The sequence below is a fragment of the Leuciscus leuciscus genome, assembly GCF_965113295.1.
Source record: "Leuciscus leuciscus genome assembly, chromosome: 12".
In the NCBI taxonomy this organism is placed as follows: Eukaryota; Metazoa; Chordata; class Actinopteri; order Cypriniformes; family Leuciscidae; genus Leuciscus; species Leuciscus leuciscus.
Window position 1 is genome coordinate 5660988 of NC_138736.1, and position 20615 is coordinate 5681602.

The 20615-nt window shown below is 36.3% G+C and overlaps 2 protein-coding genes across 9 annotated transcripts in view; one reads left to right on the top strand and one right to left on the bottom strand.

Moving 5' to 3' along the window:
* The window catches only part of ppp1r9a (protein phosphatase 1, regulatory subunit 9A), a 66218-nt gene extending 59435 nt beyond the window's left edge, over positions 1-6783 (bottom strand). For 2 of the 5 annotated variants that reach the window (XM_082187041.1, XM_082187040.1), the window contains exon 1: positions 4243-6782. The gene's annotated coding sequence lies outside the window, so the exon portion shown is untranslated. Of the gene's footprint in view, positions 1-63; positions 206-4242 lie in introns of those variants that run through there. The other 3 variants (XM_082187038.1, XM_082187042.1, XM_082187039.1) reach the window with 3 other exon arrangements.
* sgce (sarcoglycan, epsilon) lies at positions 2654-20565 on the top strand. 4 transcript variants are annotated; one of them, XM_082187092.1, is made up of 13 exons: positions 2671-2809; positions 3171-3257; positions 8539-8661; positions 8971-9128; positions 10005-10077; positions 12537-12735; positions 13775-13937; positions 15155-15369; positions 15947-15973; positions 17735-17923; positions 18587-18630; positions 19743-19780; positions 19884-20565. In XM_082187092.1, the coding sequence occupies exons 1-13, from the start codon at positions 2773-2775 to the stop codon at positions 19932-19934; spliced, it is 1404 nt and encodes a 467-aa protein (XP_082043218.1). In that variant the 5' UTR covers positions 2671-2772; the 3' UTR covers positions 19935-20565. The 4 variants fall into 4 exon arrangements, with proteins under 4 accessions (XP_082043221.1, XP_082043219.1, XP_082043218.1 ...); XM_082187095.1 differs by lacking the exon at positions 3171-3257 and having other exon boundaries at positions 2654-2809; XM_082187093.1 differs by lacking the exon at positions 15947-15973 and having other exon boundaries at positions 2669-2809.
* The last annotated feature ends 50 nt before the right edge of the window (positions 20566-20615 follow it).

Below are 20615 nucleotides of genomic sequence, written 5' to 3' on the forward strand. Positions count from 1 at the left end.
CAGAAGTGGCTCAAGTATTGCTTAACTCCCTTGTTGTTGCTCCAAAACAAAAGAGGCACTTACCTACGCCTTCAAATGTAATGTTAGTTATCACAGGAATAAATGTGTCCTCGCTTTAAATCATTAACTAGAGGGGAATTGCATTGGAAAGCATTTTAATTCAGCAACGCTACTGGCATCAAGCTGCCATACAGGACCTTACCAGACAATTGACACAATGTGACATACAAGCCGGGCTTTACTCACACACACACACACATACACACGCACGCACGCGCGCGCGCGCACAGCTAGACAACGCCATTGCAGGCGAGGGGTGATGCCGCCATTCCCTCAGTAGGGGTGTTGTTGATACACAAGACTATTCAGAGTCAAACTATCAGTTTAGACAAAGCAATTTCCGTCTTTCTTCATGTATTCACTGCAACTAATTCGGTTTCTCGACTATGTTCTATTGTCATGAGAGCTTCGACAATTGACAGGTGCGTAACCTTAATTTTCACAAATGGTTCGGTCCAGTAATCTGTATAGAGGGGGAACAAGCAAACTGCAGTCTGGCAAAGGAAAGAAAGTAATATCGCAGAATAATATTAACTACAGTGGTCTTACTGGAGTGATACAAGGCCACGTGGTGACAAGAATAATCAATCGATTCAATTGCAATTGTAATTTCCATGTTAATGCATTTTTGCTTCCTCTGTTTAGTGTAAATGCACTTTTTGTGTTATATATGCCACTTCATCAGCGTATGTGCTGCCTTTGCAGCATAAAGGCATTAATAGGTGATTTGTGGGACAAATATGTGAATTATACAATTTTAGAAATAATCAATTATTAAAAGAAGGAGTATATTTAAGCTTCTAATTTATATGGATTTAGGGTGATGTGAAAATGGATTTGTTAACTTCCTGTTTGTTTCATTAAGCATGTTGCATGAACCACAATTTTTTTTTTTTTTTGCCTTTAGACAAAAAAAGAAAAAGAAAAAAAAGAAAGGATTTTAATGCAACTGCTAAATTGTTGCAGAACGTGTTGTAGGCTATATAATTGACAATATAAATATTTTGTTACATCCTCATGTTTTTTTTTTAATACTATGCATTGCATAACACTTGATCATACTTGTATTCCTGTCAGAGGTTGTCTGGAGATGTTGCTTAGCAACCTAAAATCTTGATGACACAAGATGCAGCCGGGTTGCACTCATGAGGTAAAAAAAAAAAAAAAAAAAAAAAAAAAATTAATACAAAACCAACAGACGGTTTGTCGTATCACTCGTGGCGCTCACTATAGACCGTCCAGTTGTGTGGCATTGTGCACAGTGCAAGTGGTCATCATGGCCATCTGTGTGCTCTGCCTCTCCACAGGGGGTTGAATACATTTTAATAGACCTTATCTCATTGTCATCTTTAAAGCTTATGGGGCATGATGGATGGATGGGGGAGGGAGGAGCCTCCTGTGCATTATCCTCAGAGAGAGGTTGTGTTTCTGTCATTGCTTCATTTACAGCACTTATTATATTTAGGAGATCACCAATTAAAAAATAATAAAATACAGTTTAGTTAAAGTCACAATCTGCAATGATAAGCTCATTTAACTTTTCAGCTAATTTAAAATTGTATAATAAAATGACTATTGTTTTTATTTATTTATTTTTTTAATTGCAAAAAAGTAAATAAAAAAATGTAAAAGGAAAGAAAGTTGGAAATACAAACAGGTAAACAAAGGACACCTCAATCAGTAAGAAAGATAAGATCAAGTACTTAATTCATTAATCTTATTATTTGTAAATTTTAAAGATTTTACAGTAAGGGAAATTAATTTTCACTTTATTTTAAGGTGACGTAGTTACATTGTACATTGTAATTACTGAGTACTATTAACTACATGTACTTAGGGTTATTTACTTAATTATGCATAATTTACTATAGTAAGTACATAGTAACGTGTGACTACGTCACCTTAAAATAGAGTGTTACCAAGACTTCAAATCTTAGCAAAGTGTTGAGAAATTTGTAATTGTGAAATAAAAAAATTCAATGCAAAACAAAGAAATTAACAATAGGTTCATTTTATAAAATGAGATAGATAACATCTTGAATCCTCCCAAAGCAAATGTATTTGATTGAATTGACAAAATAATTGGTTACCCTTTATTTTAATGTGTCCCCGTTACAGTGTAATTATACATTTAAGTAGCTACTGAGTAATAGTAATTAACTACATGTAGCCTACTTACTATAGGGTTAGGGTATGATTAGGGTTTGGTTTAGGGTTAGTTGCATACATGTAATTATGACTAGTTATTACTATGTAACATGTGTAAGGACACATTACAAATAATTTAAGCAAAGTTTCTTCGTCAATTTTACTGAATGTAGGAGCTATAGTTGGGTAGATATTATTTAGGCTAAATTAAACATTTAATAGCCTATATTTAACATTATAGCTATACTAAAAAAAGCATATGCTTACGCAATTCGATTTGCATAAAAAAATTCTAATAATTACTGTATGGTATGTGCTACATATGTTTTCCATCCCGTCCTAACCGGTCCCCCTGTAAATATAGCTTGTGATTATATATTTTTTCCAGCATCTGCGCCAGATGTTTTCAGCCAACCAGCGCCCATCAGCCTCAGTGAGTGGGAGGAATCCGAGCAGCGGAGGAGGATGATGATGATGATGCTTATGGCTGTCACAGACACATCCCGAGGACCACCAGCGATTCCTCAAATGTGTGCTGTTAAGAGCCACTGCGGACACTGAACGATGGCCTCGGTCGGCATTTTCGTGGGGCTCGTAGTGGGTACGTATATAGACTTGAGACGACGACACTGGGAGAAATACTAGTTCTTTTCCGTTGGATGAGAGCTAGCTCGCTGGCTAACGGAATAGCTCTCCTGCTACACCATATGAATACACCGACTGACAGTTAACCGATAATTCAGAGATGGTAGCTTATATCAGCGTGTAATTGACGTTAATATCGCGAATTCCACCTGTAATATATTATTTAATACATTCCGTTTGGTATTATACTGGTCCTAATTGCAAACCACATATATTGGTTCATTTGCTTCTTGTAAGATAACGACAACGTTTTTCATAGTAAATTGTTTTATGACATTTTCACATCTATTATTATTCCTCTTTGTCCGTTGTAAAAGCCGCAATTGTTCGTTCTGCCAGTGGCATAGACGGCCAAACCCTGGCTTTAATCGGCTCCAAACAGAGATCTGTGTTTCAGACTGGCGGTGAGTGATTGGAAAGACTGGATGTGTCTCAAAAACTAGTATGCTGCCTGTCTAGTAGTGCTGGGGAATGTGATTCATTCCAATGACTCGAATCTTTTGAATTGGTTCACTGATTCATTTAGTGGCCTTCTCTGCAGGTGATTAATTTTTATTTTATTTTTTATTTTTATTTACAGCAACAAATCGACTAGGAGACCCTAGAAAACAACAAAGCAAATATATAATTGTTTTATCAATTTTGTCAACTGCTGTGAATTACTTTTATCAAGAAAAATAACAACTGTAATCACCATATATTTTATAATGGAGAGATGTGCAGTAGGTGAATACAAAATGAGTCAAGTGAATTAGAAAGACTCATTCTAAAAAATGCTGGGTTGTTTCAACCCATGTTTGGGTCAAATATGGACAAACCCAACCGTTGGTTTACATGTTTTAATACATTTTTTAAACCCAACGGTTGGGTTTGTTCACTTTAAAGATTCATTTAAAACTCTGATTTGTTTACGAAATACCAATACAGAAGCTTTGGCCTTTATAGGAACGCTTAAGCCAGACAGCCAAAATGAGACATGTTCCTGTGATGTTCAAAATGCTGACTAGTTAGGCAGCTCACTAGGTTTTTGAGACAAAGCCGACGTGTTTGAAGTGATCGTAACACACGCACAACACTTTACTGTGCAAAGCTTTTTGGGCTTAACACCTGCCACCCTGCTGAATCGCCAACCTGTTTAATTCACCTTCCTCTTAACTCTTTTAAAATAGGAAGGGGGGAAGAACTACTTCTTTAACAAAACTACTTGTATATTAGGCTATAACATGCAGTAGCCCAGTGATGCAGCCTCTAATATATTACATGTTTTTTTTTGTTTTTTTTACAATGCTTTACAGTTTGACATAAATTGTTTGATCTTCATAATACATTTAGCATTATAAATGAATGTGTTCACTCCTTCAAATGTATTAAAATGAAAATCAGCATTACCTGATAAATGGACGGCTTGAGAAAAGCATTCTTTCACTTCACCATGAGTGTGTTCCCGGCTACAGCTTAGTCTTGACAGGCTGACCCAGTTTTGTGCATAGCATTGACTTCCATTGACCAGTACTTTGAGCAGTTTGACGTCTTCACAATCCTGCAAGTAGTCTGCACTGTTTTTTTTCTTCCCTATGAATCGTGAAGTGCATGAATTCCTCTTGACCTGAAAAGAGAAGTCAGCACAGAGCTGATTCGACAGTTCAGTAGGACATCCCCGGCTGTGTCACGAAAAGGGAGGGAGCGAAAAAGAAAATGTCTTTTCTCAGTTGGCGCATGATGAATATCTTCACAAGGTCGGCCCATAAAATCATAAACCAGGATTAGCCATTTCTTCTAAAGGGCCCGTCAGTGATTTGTGTGAGTTTGCGCATGTGCGTGTTCTCTGCCATTACTTAGTGTCGCAAAGTTTGCCATTAACCATTAATGGTTGATCTATTAGAATATAGTGTTGTGCATCACCTTCAGTTTTCCTTGAGTTCACATAGTATTCGAATCATTTCAGAGGGTTTGGGATGTGGTTGTGTCTCTGTCGGGTTAATATCAGGCTCTGGGCTAAGGTCGCCCACAGGGTGACAGAGTAAACCATCTGGCACTCCAATTATTCAAAGCTTGCATCTGTGCATACGTACAAAACCACAGCCATCAACACCACAGAAACAGATCAATACTCCCTCCCACCATGGAGAAAAGCATTAGTAAAGACACAGCTGTTCAGAAAGCCCATAACAGTGCATGGATGTTTGCATTAAGTGTGGATTTCTACACATTAGCATAGATCGTTGCGTAGTCTTAAGGCCGAGGGCTTAATGTACGAAGCAAAAAATCGGTTTGATTTTCAATCTATTGCCATGTTATTGCATGCTTTCAATTTTGTCATGTTATTGCATGCTTAAAAACTGTGCTTACTGCCAAGAAAAGCAGAAATACCAGGTTACACCATGACACAAAGCTCTGCACAACTTTCTGTTTCAGACACCCACTTCTCATGAAGAAGAAAGGAAGTCAAAAGGCCAATTCACAACGCACCGACAGACGCCAACCAATGGCGACAGACACTTTGTTGGGTTTTGTCGGATCAGTGTGTCTGTCGGTGTCTGTTGGCCTTTATTGGCACTTGTATTCACCGATTGAACATGTTCAGTTGGCATTTGTAAGATCGTGGAATGTCTGAGAAGGGATGTGCTGTAATCTGGGGATTGTCGGCATCAGTCGTGATCTGACAATTATTTGCTCAAACACTATTTTAAGTTGGACGATTTGGGATTCACTGTTTTAAAAAAAGAATCATTTTTGGTGTTTTTGCCTTTTTTTATTTTATGATTGGACAGTATGTAGACAGAAAGCGAAGGGGGTAGAGAAAGAAGGGGACGGGATCGGAAAAGGTCTATGAACTCAGGTCACCCGAAGCACAACACTGTTTTATATATATATACAGTACTGTGCAAAAGTCTTAGGCATGTTAATATCCCCCCCCAAACCAAAAAAAATGGTTTTAAGTCAGTTATTTATATCTTTTGCTGTAGTGTGTCAGTAGGAAATATCAGTTTGCATTTCTAAACATTCTTTTTGCCATTAATTGTAATAATCCAGTGAGATTTGTGTATGCACAAGGAGTCTGACAACAGCCGGTATGATCTGATCTCACCATCATCGAGTCCGTCTGTGATTACATGAAGAAACAGAAAAAACTGACACAGACTAAATCCAGAAGAACTGCGGGAACGTCTCCGAGATGCTTGAAGAAACCTTCCTGCAAAGCTCCCTGAAAAACTATGCGCGAGTGTACCTGGACAAAAGCCGTTTTAAACGCAAAGGGTCGTTACACCATATATTGATTTGAATTAGTTAATAGAAGTTAAATCATAAAATAAATTCAATTTGTGATTTTATTTTTGAAAGCATTCTCACTTTACAGCATTTTAACACAAGTGCCAGTGCTTCTCCCAGTCCTGTAGCTTTGCAGGAAGGTTTCTTCAAGCATCTCGGAGACGTTCCCGTATTTCTTCTGGATTTAGTGTCTTCCTCTGCTATTCACTGTCGCTTAACAAAACAGTTTGTTTGTGATCGCAGTTTTATGTCACAACTCTGGGCGTGTGACCAGAAGTCTGAATTTGCCCAGTTTTCTTCTGAACACCTGTCCTTAAAAAAATCTGTTGCATTGACGGCATGTGAATATTTGTGTCTAAAATGATGCATTAATAGCCGTTCATTCAAATTAAATGTTTGAGGCTAATTTGTAAGTCTGTTTAATTTGTGTTAGTGTAAACAGGCCTTTATTGATGGACATCATTTCAGAACTCACTAAGAATGAATTGTGCTTGCCGAGAGTGTTGTGTATTTGCATGCACTGTCTGCATTGCATCAGTAATCGCTACAATATTGACAAAAACGCTCAGTTTAAGTAATAGCAGTAATAGCGTAACATTGCATTAAGCAAAGAGTCATGAATTTTGGAAATATTGTGTAATTTGCATAGAAAAAAAATTACATTTATTTTATTAATTATATATATATTATATTTTTGATGTGCATTATATACTCTTATAGGCATTAAACATGTTGGTGTGTATGAATTAATGATGAAGGCTGGTTCTAATCCACAGGACCAGCAGTTTAGTTTGTTTGTTGATGTATCAAAAGATTATATTATCTTAATGTGTTCATATTTATGTCAGCTCTGTTTGTGTAACCCGTTTATGCTTCCAGATGTCTTGTGATCACTCTTGGTTTGTGCTGTTCTGATCAGCTTAATGTGTTTGAGCGAGTTGCAGCTTCGGTGTAAGCACACGCTCGGCCTCGAGTGATGTACTACTTGTGTTTGAAAGCGGGAAGAAATCTAGTGTTTCTGTAGTTGCTTTCTCCCAGTGCAGAAGAGATTCAAAACCAGCTTCCTCCCAACTGACTCAAAGTGAGAAAAGAAAGAGACACTGACAACCATCTCTCCAGTATCTATTATAAACTGATGGGGGGAAAAAACAATCTCTTTCCTCTTAAATAATAGTGTGTGTTGCGCCAGAGAAAAGAGTTTGTTGTGCAAAGCGAGGGGTGGGGAATGGCGTGTGAGAGTTGCATTGAGCGCGGAGTGTTTGAGTGTTCAGAGATTGCGATACACTGTACTACTGTCCACCAGCCAATGAGACTCCATGGCCTAATGCCCAAGACACGCTCACCCACTCGCTCACATAACACATTCTCACACACTCCCACATGGTTTTTAGAAAAGAAACACACCCCTGTTACATAAATGTATTAAAAATAAATGCAAGTTAAAATAGACAGTTTACTTTATTAAGCTCTAAATAATATGTAACATAATCTAATAAATTGTAACATCTGTTATTGTCTGTGTTTGTCTTAAAACATCAAATCATTTATTATGAAACAACAAAATCATTTTTTATTTTATTAAATTTTTGTCATATTGAAATGTTATTTTCATAATTAAGGTTTTTATAAACCATTCGAAAGTTTAGAGTTGATAAGATTTTTATTGTTTTTTGAAAAAGTCTCTTATGCTCACCATGGCTGCATTTATTTGATAAAAACAGTAATATTGTGAAATATAAATATTGCAATTTTAAAAAGCTGTTTTGTATTTGAAAATATTATAAAAAGTAATTTATTCCTGTGATGCAAAGTTGTCACATGATTGTCACAAATGTCACATGATCCTTCAGACATCATTCTAATATGCTGAATTGCTGCTCAAGAAACATTTATTATTATTATCAATGTTGAAAAAAGTGCTGATTAATATTTTTGTGGAAACCACAATAAATTTTCTCCAGGATCCTTTGATGAATATAAAAGTTCAAAGAACAGCTTTTATTTTAAATAAAAATCTTTTGTAACATTATACTTTTTTGATCAATTTAATGTCCTTAACGAGTGTTAAATTCTTAAAAAAAAAATTTACCCAAAATTATTATTCCAAACTTTTGAAGGTAACGTATACACACACACACAAACACACACACACACACACACACACACACACACACACACACACACACACACACACACACACACACACACACACACACACACACACACACACACACACACACACACACACACACACACACACACACACACACATATATATATATATATATATATATATATATATAATAGCTATTTCTTTATTGTATGTGCAGATTCTTTAGTGTGTGCAGTGAGGTAATTTTGTCTGCCACATCACACTACTCTTAATAACTCTTTTACCCTTTCTTTCTGCACCAGTGGTCACCATCCTCTCTAAGTCACACGCCGACCGCAACGTTTATCCTTCTGCCGGAGTGCTCTTCGTTCATGTGCTAGAGAGAGAACACTTTAAAGGGGAGTTCCCACCGTATCCGAAAGCAGGTACACTTACTCCACTACTTACTCAATAACATGCCTATACAGAATAAATCTTTCACTATATTCATTTTTATGAAACACCGGTTCACCTTGCACTTTGTATATCACTGCACATCAAACATATTAATCTTAGTTTACATGCCAGGGTCTGAGGGTCTATATCTTCTAAGGAAACATTACACAGAACAAATATAATGAACATATGTCTCAATAATAGTTTTGTTTTGCAGCAACCTTTTTGTAAAAGCACAATTGGCAATAAACACAACCTTTCATACCTAGTTGCTTAAGTAAATAACTTTTTCATTTCAGGTGATTCGAGTAACGACCCCATCACGTTTAACACTAACCTTAAAGGCTATCCAGACAGGCCTGGATGGTTGCGGTACATTCAGAGAACCTCGCATAGTGATGGCGTCCTCTATGGCTCTCCAACAGCTGAGCATGTGGGCAAGCCGACCATCATCGAGGTGTGTTATCATGTGTAGACTTACATGAGTACATCTGACCTCATATACACTGCTGTTCAAAAGACAGTAAGGTTTGCCTTGGAAAGAAATGTATAATTTTATTAAACAAGGATGCATTAAATCGATCAAAATGTCTTAAAAATGTTACACTTAATTGTGTTTAACATGTCGGAAACGCAAAACGTTTCTTGTCTCGTCACATTCAGTTCTGCATCACATGCAATCACGTAAATGATTTTTCAAATTAATTTTCAAATTAAAACGCCGATTTGATTAAAAAAGAGAGTAGTTTGCATCACTTGATATTACTGTCAGACAACATTTCTATCATGTCAAATAATACATATTATATCTTACCATGTTTTTCCCTCCGTTAAAACTAAAGCTTCACGTCAAAATTCACACTCGCCTTCTGTGAATAGTAATGCCTTCTTTGATTTGATTGGCCATCTCAATCATATTGACAGTGATGTTCGCTGTAGACCTCTAAAAATTTAACTTTTATTCATCCTAAAACAACTACCAGAGAAGTGTGTAGAGACTATCAAATACTGGGGGGAAAATTTGACCATTTCTAATTATTGGGGTGACTTCAATGTCTACGGTGGTTACGGCCCTGTTTTGTTTTAAATAAGTGTATAGTAATTCAATCTTTTTTTCTAGGAAAATAGAAAGTAACAGGGCAAAGTTGAATTTTTATGCATAAGAATGCTTATCTCCTCTTTGTGCATTGTTGAGGCTTTAGATTCATGTAAGGATTTGGCTTCTGTACCCTTGAGAAACTATGTGTTTGCATCTGGTTCTGACATCCTCTGCATGGTATGAATGTAAAGCTGTCCTGAGCCGGGCTTAAACTCTCCCTCTTGTGTGTTGCAGATTACAGCGTATAATAAACGCACTTTTGAAACTGCCAGGCACAACTTGGTCATAAACATCATGTCTACGGAAGGTGAGATCCAAGAATAGGTTTGATTTAGCAAATCTCATTATAACATACAGCCATATGTTCAAAGAAAGACTCTATTGTTTGACTGAAAACCTTAATCCTAAAGTATGGAAAACATGTGTTTGTGTAAGAATAAACCAGCCAGACTTAGGGTCTTATTCACTAATAATTGCGTGGATTATTTAGTATTTCTTCTCATGAAAAATCTCCGGCTAATTCACAACACGTGTGTTCCCACATGAATTTGTTCTTAACCTCTTTCTAATGTTAGTGAATTTAGAGTATTTTAAATGAGAGTCCGAGTGTTTGAAGTTAATAATTTGCATAAAACACGCCCAAACCGTCTCCTTTGGTTGGGCTTTTCCGCACAACCTTTCCTTTACAGTCTTTCGTCTCTCTGTAGACGCGCTCTCGCCAGATCCTCGAGCAATGCCAAGTGTGCCATTCTCAAAACCAGTTCAAACACAATAAACACCTTTTATGCCGACCCAGATTACAGACCTCTGACTAGCCAGCAGGACATAGGCGTATATCTGATGCTTTATTCAGAGCGGCCTCGGAGCTGAAACTATTACTTTCACTGTACATGATTAAATATATAATATTCGATTTTTTCATGTATGTAATATAATGTAATATAGTCATGATGAGATTAAATATAACTTTTCAACAGTTCAACAGGCCACACAGTGTAAGTGCTTTTTGCGTACGTGTTCCTATATTTTTTCGTAATTTAGACAACATTTTTGTATGAACATTTTTGGTGAATCATAATTTCTTTGTGAAGACGTTGGTACGCAGATTTCACGCACAAATTTGTGCTAATCACTATTATAAAAATTAATTGTCATACAAATATTTGTGATTAACCATTTAATTCGGTTTTGTTTTTGTCAATTAATATGTTAGCCTAATATGCTATTTTTTACCCGGAACTGCCTATAATAATACAATTATAATAAAATAGGCCCATATGTTTTGTGAAAATAAATATATATACAGACCCTTTCCAAAAAATTTGAATATCATGGAAAAGTTTATTTATTTCCATAATTCCATTCAAAACGTTAAACTTCCATAGATTATAGATTCAGGGCCCACAACTTAAACGATTTCAAGTATTTAGTTGTTTATTTGTACATAATTTGGGCTTCCAGCTCATAAAACCCACGAAAACAGGATTTCAAAAAATTTGAATATTACATGAAATCACACAGTAATTACACAGTAATACCATGGTCATTGAAGCAGGTTTTGGTTATTTTGGCAGTGTGGGCAGGTGCAAATCCTGCTGGAAAATGAAGTCAGCATCTCCATAAAGCTTGTCTGCTGAAGGAAGCATGAAGTGCTCTGGAAATGTCCTGGTAGAGACGGCTGCGTTGAGTGGACCAACACCAGCCGATGACATGGCTCCCCAAACCAACACAGACTGTGGAAACTTCACACTGGACTTCAAGCATCTTGGATTGTGTGCCTCTCCATTATTCCTCCAGACTCTGGGACCTTGGTTTCCAAATGAGATGCAAAATTTGCTCTCATCAGAAAAGAGGACTTTGGTCCACTGTGCTTTATTAAATCCAGAGTCAACGCAGCCGTCTACCAGGACATTTTCAGAGCACTTCATGCTTCCTTCATTTTCCAGCAGGATTTGCACCTGCCCACACTGCCAAAAGAAGCAAAACCTGGTTCAATGACCTTGGTATTACTGTGTAATTACGGTGTGATTTCATGTAATATTCAAATTTTTTGAAATCCTGTTTTCGTGGGTTTTATGAGCTGGAAGCCCAAATTATGTACAAATAAGCAACTAAATACTTGAACTCGTTTAAGTTGTGGGCCCTGAATCTATAATCTATGGAAGTTTAATGTTTTGAATGGAATTATGGAAATAAATAAACTTTTCCATGATATTCTAATTTTTTTGGAAAGGGTCTGTATATAATTAATTATAATACGTTGTAATTAAGTCTGATTAAACCCACAAACCTTCATTTCATATGAAGGAAGATCTTTGACTATCTTTGTGTACTTTACAAACATTTTGTTATATTCTTTGACTGAATGTGATTGAAATTTACACTGCGTAATTATTGCCGTTATCTCAAAGCGAATAACCACGATCAGATGATTAATCAATAATCGCGACAGGTCTACAGCTGATAGCGTCATTTGTTTTGTATGTTTTAGCAGCTGATTTATATTCACCACATTATATTTGACATTGAATGCTCTGAAATTCCAGTTCAGTTTACTATCTGTGTTCAGCCTTAAGCTGAGCAACTGTTTCAGTGCAGATGTGACCTCACTGTGACGCAGTCCACCATCTGCCATCTCGTCCAGAAAGAGACACTTCAAAATGACAGCCAACTTATTATCCAACTGTTATGTAACCTAGTTTGGTATTCCTTGTAATTGCACACATTAAGATATGCTCATATCTTTCCTCTCTTGCTCTCTGGCAGAGTTTCCTTTGCCCTATCAGGCCGAGTTCTTCATCAAGAACATGAACGTTGAGGAGATGTTGGCCAGTGAGGTGCTGGGAGATTTTCTCGGTGCTGTCAAGAACGTGTGGCAGCCGGAGAGACTTAATGCCATCAACATCACGTCAGCGCTGGACCGGGGAGGACGAGTGCCTTTACCCATCAATGACCTGAAAGAGGGGTAAGACGGAAATATTACTGTACACTGAAAAAAAATGAACTAAAGGGGACATTATGCCCTTTTACAAAGTCTTGATTTTGTTTTGGGGTCTACTAGAATAGGTTTTCATGCTTGAATGTTCAAAAAACTCCTTATTTTTCACATATTCTCCATTGTTGCCGCTCCTCTCTTCCCAGTCTGTCAGTAACGCTCTGTTTAGTTTCTGTCTCTATAAAGCCCCTCCTTCTGAAAAGCACAATGTGCTCTGATTGGTCGGCTGGACCAGTGTTTGGGGAAATGTCACGCCCCCTTTCCATAACTGGGAGTTTCAACACATTGCTAACTCATCCAGGCCTCACTTCCTTTATTTTGCATATGCCTTGTAAGAATTATTTAAATGAGGAATATTGTGCTGTTTTCGTTCCCGGAAGAAAACTCAAGACTACAATGGAGGCGTTTCAGGGAGTTCAGAAAACACTATGTACTGATATAGAGAATAAACCCTTTGGACAGCCTTTGTAACTTTGCAGACCTTTTTCATGTTCAGACAGCAACATCACACATGAAGAAAGGTGAAAATGTAAAAAAGCATAAAAGGTCCCCTTTAAACAGCTTATTGGCACAGACAGAACTTGAGCATATTGTGATATAAATCAGTAACGTTCTTCAGAAAAACCCATGAAAAAGAGAACATCCTGTCGGAGAAGGCAGAAAAACACTGTGGTGAAGTTACATAAGGGTAGACGCTGCCCATCTCTGTTCACGTTTCTTTAGAGGAATTCCCTCATGCGTTAGCATAAGTTGTTCATCAAATATTCATGTACTCCTTACAGAAGATAAAATGTTCCAGATGAAGGCATTTTAGAAGGTCTCAGAGCAGAAAACACATCCATCTTGGCAGACAGAATATGTATAGTATCCATGTTGTTGTTGTCCTTATGCTTTATTTCTGTGCTTCGTGGTTATGTTGAGTGATAATTCACTGTCAAATTTCTAATGAATATTTGTGAACATTGTGCTTAACAGCTCGCTCTTCATTAATCCTCTGTGATGTTCACAGTGTGTATGTGATGGTGGGAGCAGACGTGCCGTTCTCGTCATGCCTTCGAGAGGTGGAGACCCCACAGAACCAGCTGCGCTGCAGTCAGGAGATGGAGCCCGTCATCAGCTGCGATAAGAAGTTCAGAGCTCAGTTCAACATCGACTGGTGCAAGATCTCTCTGGTGAGCGCCAGATCTCCAGTCCACCGTAGAATCCACTGTTGTCTGCAAATAATGTTTGCTTTTAGAGGCACTTTTATATATGTATAAAAGACCAGGGACAATTGTTTGGATTTAATTTAATTTTATTTAATTTTATTATTATTTTTTAATTATTATTATTATTATTATTTATTTTATTTTATTTTTATTTTTTTTCTTATATCCTGTTTTTGGTAGAAAAAAACATTTAGCTGTTTGTGCCAACAGTAACTTTACTATTAACAGACTTACTGAGAAAGACATTATAAGCATTTACATTTTTACATGTAATAGAACAATCAGTTACGACTTCAACTATTATTGAATAATATAATTTTTATAATATTTGAAGCAAAATTCTAATTTTATTAATTCTAGTTTATAAATTATTTAAAATAAAATACATTTAAAACTAGCTACTTTGAGGAAACATTGCTCATTGCACATTTAAAGATTAAATGTTTGTATTTATTACATTTTGGTCATTCTTAACAACCTAGAGATAAAGTAAATATTAGATTAATGTTAGAGGCATCAAACATTAGACGGCAAAGTAAAAATATTGGACGTCAAAAACAATTTTTCTACATTACTGTTCAAATGTTTGTGGTCAATAAGACATTTTTTCATATTTTTATTTTGCAAGGATGCATTAAATTGATTAGAAGTGACAGTAAATACATTTATTATAATGTTACAGAAGATTTCAAATAAATGCTGTTCTTCCTATTTCTAACTTTCTATTTATCAAAAATCCTAAAAAAAATTTGATCACAGTTTCCACAAAAAAATATTAGACATCACTGTTTTCAACATTGATAATAAAAAATGTTTCTTGAGTCCCAAATCAGCATATTAGAATGATTTCTGAAGGATCATGCGACACTGAAGACTTAAAAATATTGTAATAATTTTTACATATATATTAAAACAGAAAACAGTTGGTTTAAATTGTAATGATATTTCACAATATTACAGTTTTTACTGTATTTTCGAACGTAAATGCAGGCTTGGTGAGACTTCTTACAATAACATTTAAAAAAAAATCCCCATCCCCAAACTTTTGGACGGTAGTGTGTGCCTCAAAATGAACAGTTTTGGAGAAACACTTGTACACGAATATACACATAATATATTAATTCTGTAACACAATGTGAAGCATTTGATATACTGAGCCCAGTTTGTCTCTGCTCTTGAAGGTGGACATCACTAAGGTTGTTCCTGTGCACAGTAACCGTCCTGACCCGGGCACAGGTGTGCTGCCAGACATCGGCGAGTACAACCCGCCTTCTGAGTTACTGAAGAGCAAAGACTATTTCGCTGACTTCCTGATCACCCTGGCGGTGCCCTCGGCCGTCGCCCTGGTCCTCTTCATCATCCTCGGCTACTCCATGTGCTGCCGACGGGAAGGGCTGTAAGTTCGCTGTGCTAAACCCTCAGTGAAAGTCAATCTTTCACACACAAGCTAGCACAAACCTGCTCTTATACTTAATACTTGTACTCAGTGGTCACTGTGTAATGATCAACATTTAAACGATAGATATCTGTCTGATCATTATAAACCATGTGGTGCTAGTATGGCGTCTTTTGAATCAATTAAGTGAAGATCACAAGGGCTTTCTAGTGTGTACAGCCAAATTCTGAAAGGCAAGACAGGGTCGCATCCCTGCCAAAAAAGCAGCTTACCATCCTCATCAAGCATCAGTTTTTTTTTACCATTTAATCATTAACCGAAGCACACTCAGTCCAAAGGTTCCATCTGTTGTATTTAGAGCCATTCCGACAGATGTTTCGTCCACATGATCAACCAATCCCAGTGTGTTTCCTGATGATGTCACCCACCATCAAAGCTCAGCCTGAAGGAGATCATCATCATCATCATCATCAGCACCCCTCCATTCCCCTCCTGACTCGCTCTCCATTGGCTTTTGTGTGGTTGTCTTTAACTATTAATATTAGAATTTAATTCAGTCATTTTGTTTTGTTTCTAGGGAAAAAAGAAACATGCAAACACCAGAGTAAGTGTTCCCTCTCCTGTGGTCTTGGCTTTTTCTTTCTCCTTTTTGGATCTTTCTTTCTTTTCGTTGGATAGGTCCCCCTTTCCCACGTTTTGTTATCTCAAATCCTCCATCTTGGTGACATGTTCATTTCCATCTCATTCATGCAATCGCCTCTGTGTCTCCATGGTGTCATCAATGGGCAGCTGCTTCAGTGACAGAGATATATGCCAGCTTATTATAATTGTAAATAATTCATACTGTGGAATGAGGTAGTGTGATAAAAGACATGAATATTCATCATTAGCCCTTTGTGAAGTTGATAAATAATTACCCAACCAGTGTTATTTTAGTTTTAATATTAATATTTTGAATTAACTATTATATTTATATTTTTTTAATTTTCATGTTAATTTTAGTTAATTTCTTTTAGTAATTTCATTATGTACTTTAATATTTATAATATACAGTACAAGTCAAAAGTTTGGAAACATTACTATTTTTAATGTTTTTGAAAGAAGTTTCTTCTGCTCATCAAGCCTGCATTTATTTGATCAAAAATACAGAAAAAAAAAGTAATATTGTGATATATTATTACAATTTAAAATGATTGGTTTTCAATTTATTATACTTTAAATTTTCATTTATTTCTGTGATGCAAAGCTGAATTTTCAGGATCATTACTCCAGTCTATCACATGATCCTTTAGAAATCATTCTAATATGATTCATTATCAAAGTTGGAAACAGTTCTGCTGCTTAATATTTTTTCATAACCTGTGATACTTTTTTAGGATACTTTGATGTAAAAGTAAAAAATAAAATAAAAAAAAGAAGTACATTTTTAAAAAATTGAAATCTTTTGTAACAACAATATACACGACTGGTCAGTAATTTGGCGTCAGTAATTTTTTTTATTTCTTTTTTTGAAATAAATCAATACTTTTATTCAGCAAGGATGTGTTAAATTGATAAAAAGTGATAGTAAAGAAGATTTATATTATTAGAAAATATTTTTTTATTTTGAATAAATGCAGTTCTTTTTAACCTTTTATTCATCAAATATATTAGGCAGCAGAACTGTGTCCAACACTCATAATAAATCAGAATATTAGAATGATTTCTAAAGGATCATGTGATGGACTGGAGTAATGATCCTGAAAATTCAGCTTTGCATCACAGAAATAAATTATAATTTAAAGTATATTTAAATAGAAAACTATTATTTTAAGTTGTAATAATATTTCACAATATTACTGGGGTTTTTTTTCTGTATTTTTGATCAAATAAACGCAGCCTTGATAAGCATTAGAGACTTCTTTCAAAAATATAAAAAAATCATAATGTTTCCAAACATTTGACCTGTACTGTATATACATATAATATTTTTAAATATTGCTATTTAGGTTTTGGTTTTAGTTTTTATTTCTTTAATGTTAATAATTTCAGTGTTTCAACTTAAAAGGCAAGATTTTGTTTAAGTTCCCCTTCGTCAGCTCTCTGACGTCTCCGTTCCCTCCTCGGGGAACGAGGGTTACCATACGTAACCGAGACGTTTTTCAACTAATATTTCTATTTTATTTTATTTCAGCTTTATTTCAATTAACAGAAATGCCATTAATAGTTTTAGATAATAACCCTGAACCCAGCGTTATACTTAGTACTTCAGTGTTTACATAAATGTTAAATGTCGGGTTGCGTAGCAATATCAGATATTCTATATTATACTTTCTGTGCATGTATTTGCTATAAATAGTAATTGAGTTGCTTCTTCCATTCCCAGTATTCAGCTGGTTCACCACAGCTCCATTCAGAAGTCTTCTAAGGAGCTTCGCAGCATGTCTAAGAACCGGGAGATCTCGTGGCCTCTCTCGACACTGCCGGTCTTCCACCCTGTGAGCGGAGAGGTGGTGCCGCCCATCCACCCCGACAACTACGAGACCACCAGCATGCCACTCATGCAGACGCAGACGTGAGCCTGGCTCTTTTGCTTTAATTCTGGGGGGGGAAAGGAAGGCACAGTTCTTGTTTGGCAATGGCAGATCTGGTTTAAGAAGAGTTGAGAAAGTAGGTTGCTGTAATCCAATGTTTATATCTTTAAAAACAAGCTTGAATCTCTCAGTGCCCTGGTATTAACTCACTGAGGACTTGAAGAGCTTAGAACAGATCAAAACAACATATGTGTATTATCATCAGCAAGATTGACCTAGAAATTTTGGTTCCTTAACGGTTGCATTAATGATTCTGCTTTTATGAAATATATATTTTTGAAAAAGAAATTCAGTTCCATTGCCAACTGTGTAATAGATAATTTTTTATAATAAATAAATTTAAAACAGTTCTTGCAAAAGAGTGTCATAAATGCTATCCAATTACTGGCTTTAACTTTATAGAATTAATAGAATTAAATATATTAAATAGAATTATAGAATTAAAACTCAGAGTCATTTGTTTAGAAGTTGGAGCCATTAGTTCGTGAGTTGGACACTGATCGCAATGTCTCTTTTGTGCAAGAAACTTTCTTTTGTTATGCAACTGAACATCATTCTGGCATTTTTTTTATTAATGAAATTGGTTCTGAATCCCAGAGTGCTAGTAATGCCCATCTTGACCAAAGCTTTGTGTTTATTCACAGAAATCTTCAAAATCAGATCCAAATACCACAGCAGCAGATCTCTGGTAAGTTGAAGAATCTAATACTGATGATGCCTAAGCTTTCCATCCCATTGGTACGAACAGCACCTGATACCAGATGGCACAGATATAGACTTTAACTTTTTTTGAACAGTTTTGGTGCTTTAGGGCCAGATTTACTAAACAGGTCAAATTAGTGTGTGACCGCAATCCAATAAAAGCGCTGATGTGAGTGGATGATTTACTGACAATGCGCACATTAAAGAACAGAAGCAGTCGGATCATTTCCACAGTGACCAACGTGATCTATCAAGAGCAGTGCAAATTCAAGTAGGGTCGCAATTTCAAACAACCAGAGCCAAGGATAATTAGGTGTGAGTGATCTACTTACAACACAGGTGCAAAGTGGCTTAAATGAAGGGTGGCCAATTTTTAGAGAGGCTAGCAATAGCGAGCTAGCTTTGAAAGCATAAGATCCCACCCTCCCTTCAGAGCGTCTCCAAAGCCACACCTCCTTCAAAACACATGAACGCACACAGTTTGCAAAGCGTCACGAGAGACGGCTTTAAACTACCTTACGAGAGACGGCTTTAAACTATATCACGTCTCAAAGCACATAATATTACAATTTCAATGAACATAACTTAAAGAGCACAGACCTGTACCACATGTTGACAGGTAGGTAGGACTTGGTATCATTGCATTCGGACCATATGCATCAGGATGTGAAGAGATTTTCAACCAGCATTACAAAAAAAACCAAATCTGGAACAAATCACCTACCCTGCCTTTAAGACTTGCTTTTTGGGCGTTAAATAATGGCCTAAACCGTAGTAAATAATGCTGCATGGTTCATTTAAATCATCTCCCATAAATATTGCCTCTGAAAGGGAAACTCCTGCAAATGCATATTTAATGAGGTCAGTCTCAAAAAATAATGGTGTCCATGCCTTTTCAGCACTATTTTTTCCACTGTGTCTTTAGTAAATCCTGACTGTTGTTTTTAAAGCCAAAAGAGGGGGTGGTTGGTGCAAACTGTTAGTAAATCTGGCCCTTAGTCTCTAGCGAACCCCAGTGTCCACATAATGAACTGCCATCAGACGTCTGTGAAATCTCTTCCTGTCTAACATACTGTTCATTCACTCATGCTAACAAAGGAGATAATTATTGTATGTCGACTTTTCGGAGGCTAGAGGCAAGTATTACTCTTTGCATCTGCGATCATGTGTTTTAAAAAAAAAAAAAGAATCAGATAAACTTGTCTATTTCATGTTTCTGAAACGCTCCTCTCGTTATAGGTAAATGGTATTCCTGAGGAGAGAAAGGTGGCCGAAGCTCTAAACCTGTGATCTTCACGTTTGTACCTGTTTAATCCTGCCAAATGTGCATGTCTAGCTGTAGCTTCAAGCTCCATGATTTGTGTCCTCATGCACATATCTGAAAGAACAACATTATTCAGTGTCAGAAGAACTGATCAAAATATACTTTTAAAATAGAACCAACATTAAAGGTACACAATGTAATTTCCAAAATTTATATAATAAGCGAGTGCATCATTAATCCATCTTCCTAACTGCGTTTTTATCTTATCCCGAATCACTGCGGTACGCCTAAAATAAAAGTTTATATTCAGACTATTTTAGATGGAGTGGGACGACAACCGCTGTGGATTTTCCCAGTACCTGCGTGATTCGTCAAAGTAGCTCCGGCTACAGTGTTCTTCTGCAAGACGCATGCAGTTTTATTAACCGCTCGAGCGCCAAAACTTACATAATGTACCTTTAAATATGGACTGGTGTCAAATGTTCAAATTTTTTTAACGTGTGAACAAACTCAGATTTTGCCAAATACCAGTTGTCTTTGGTGTATCACAAATGGAGGCACATTTAATGGGATCGTAACAGGTTGATATTGTTCGTTTTGTTCTTACAGTATTTGAGTAAATATGTTTTGATAAATAAACTAATACACTTGCCACTACATTAGACTGGCTCATGTTTGTTCTTGGGTGTGCGAGTGTAGATATTTAA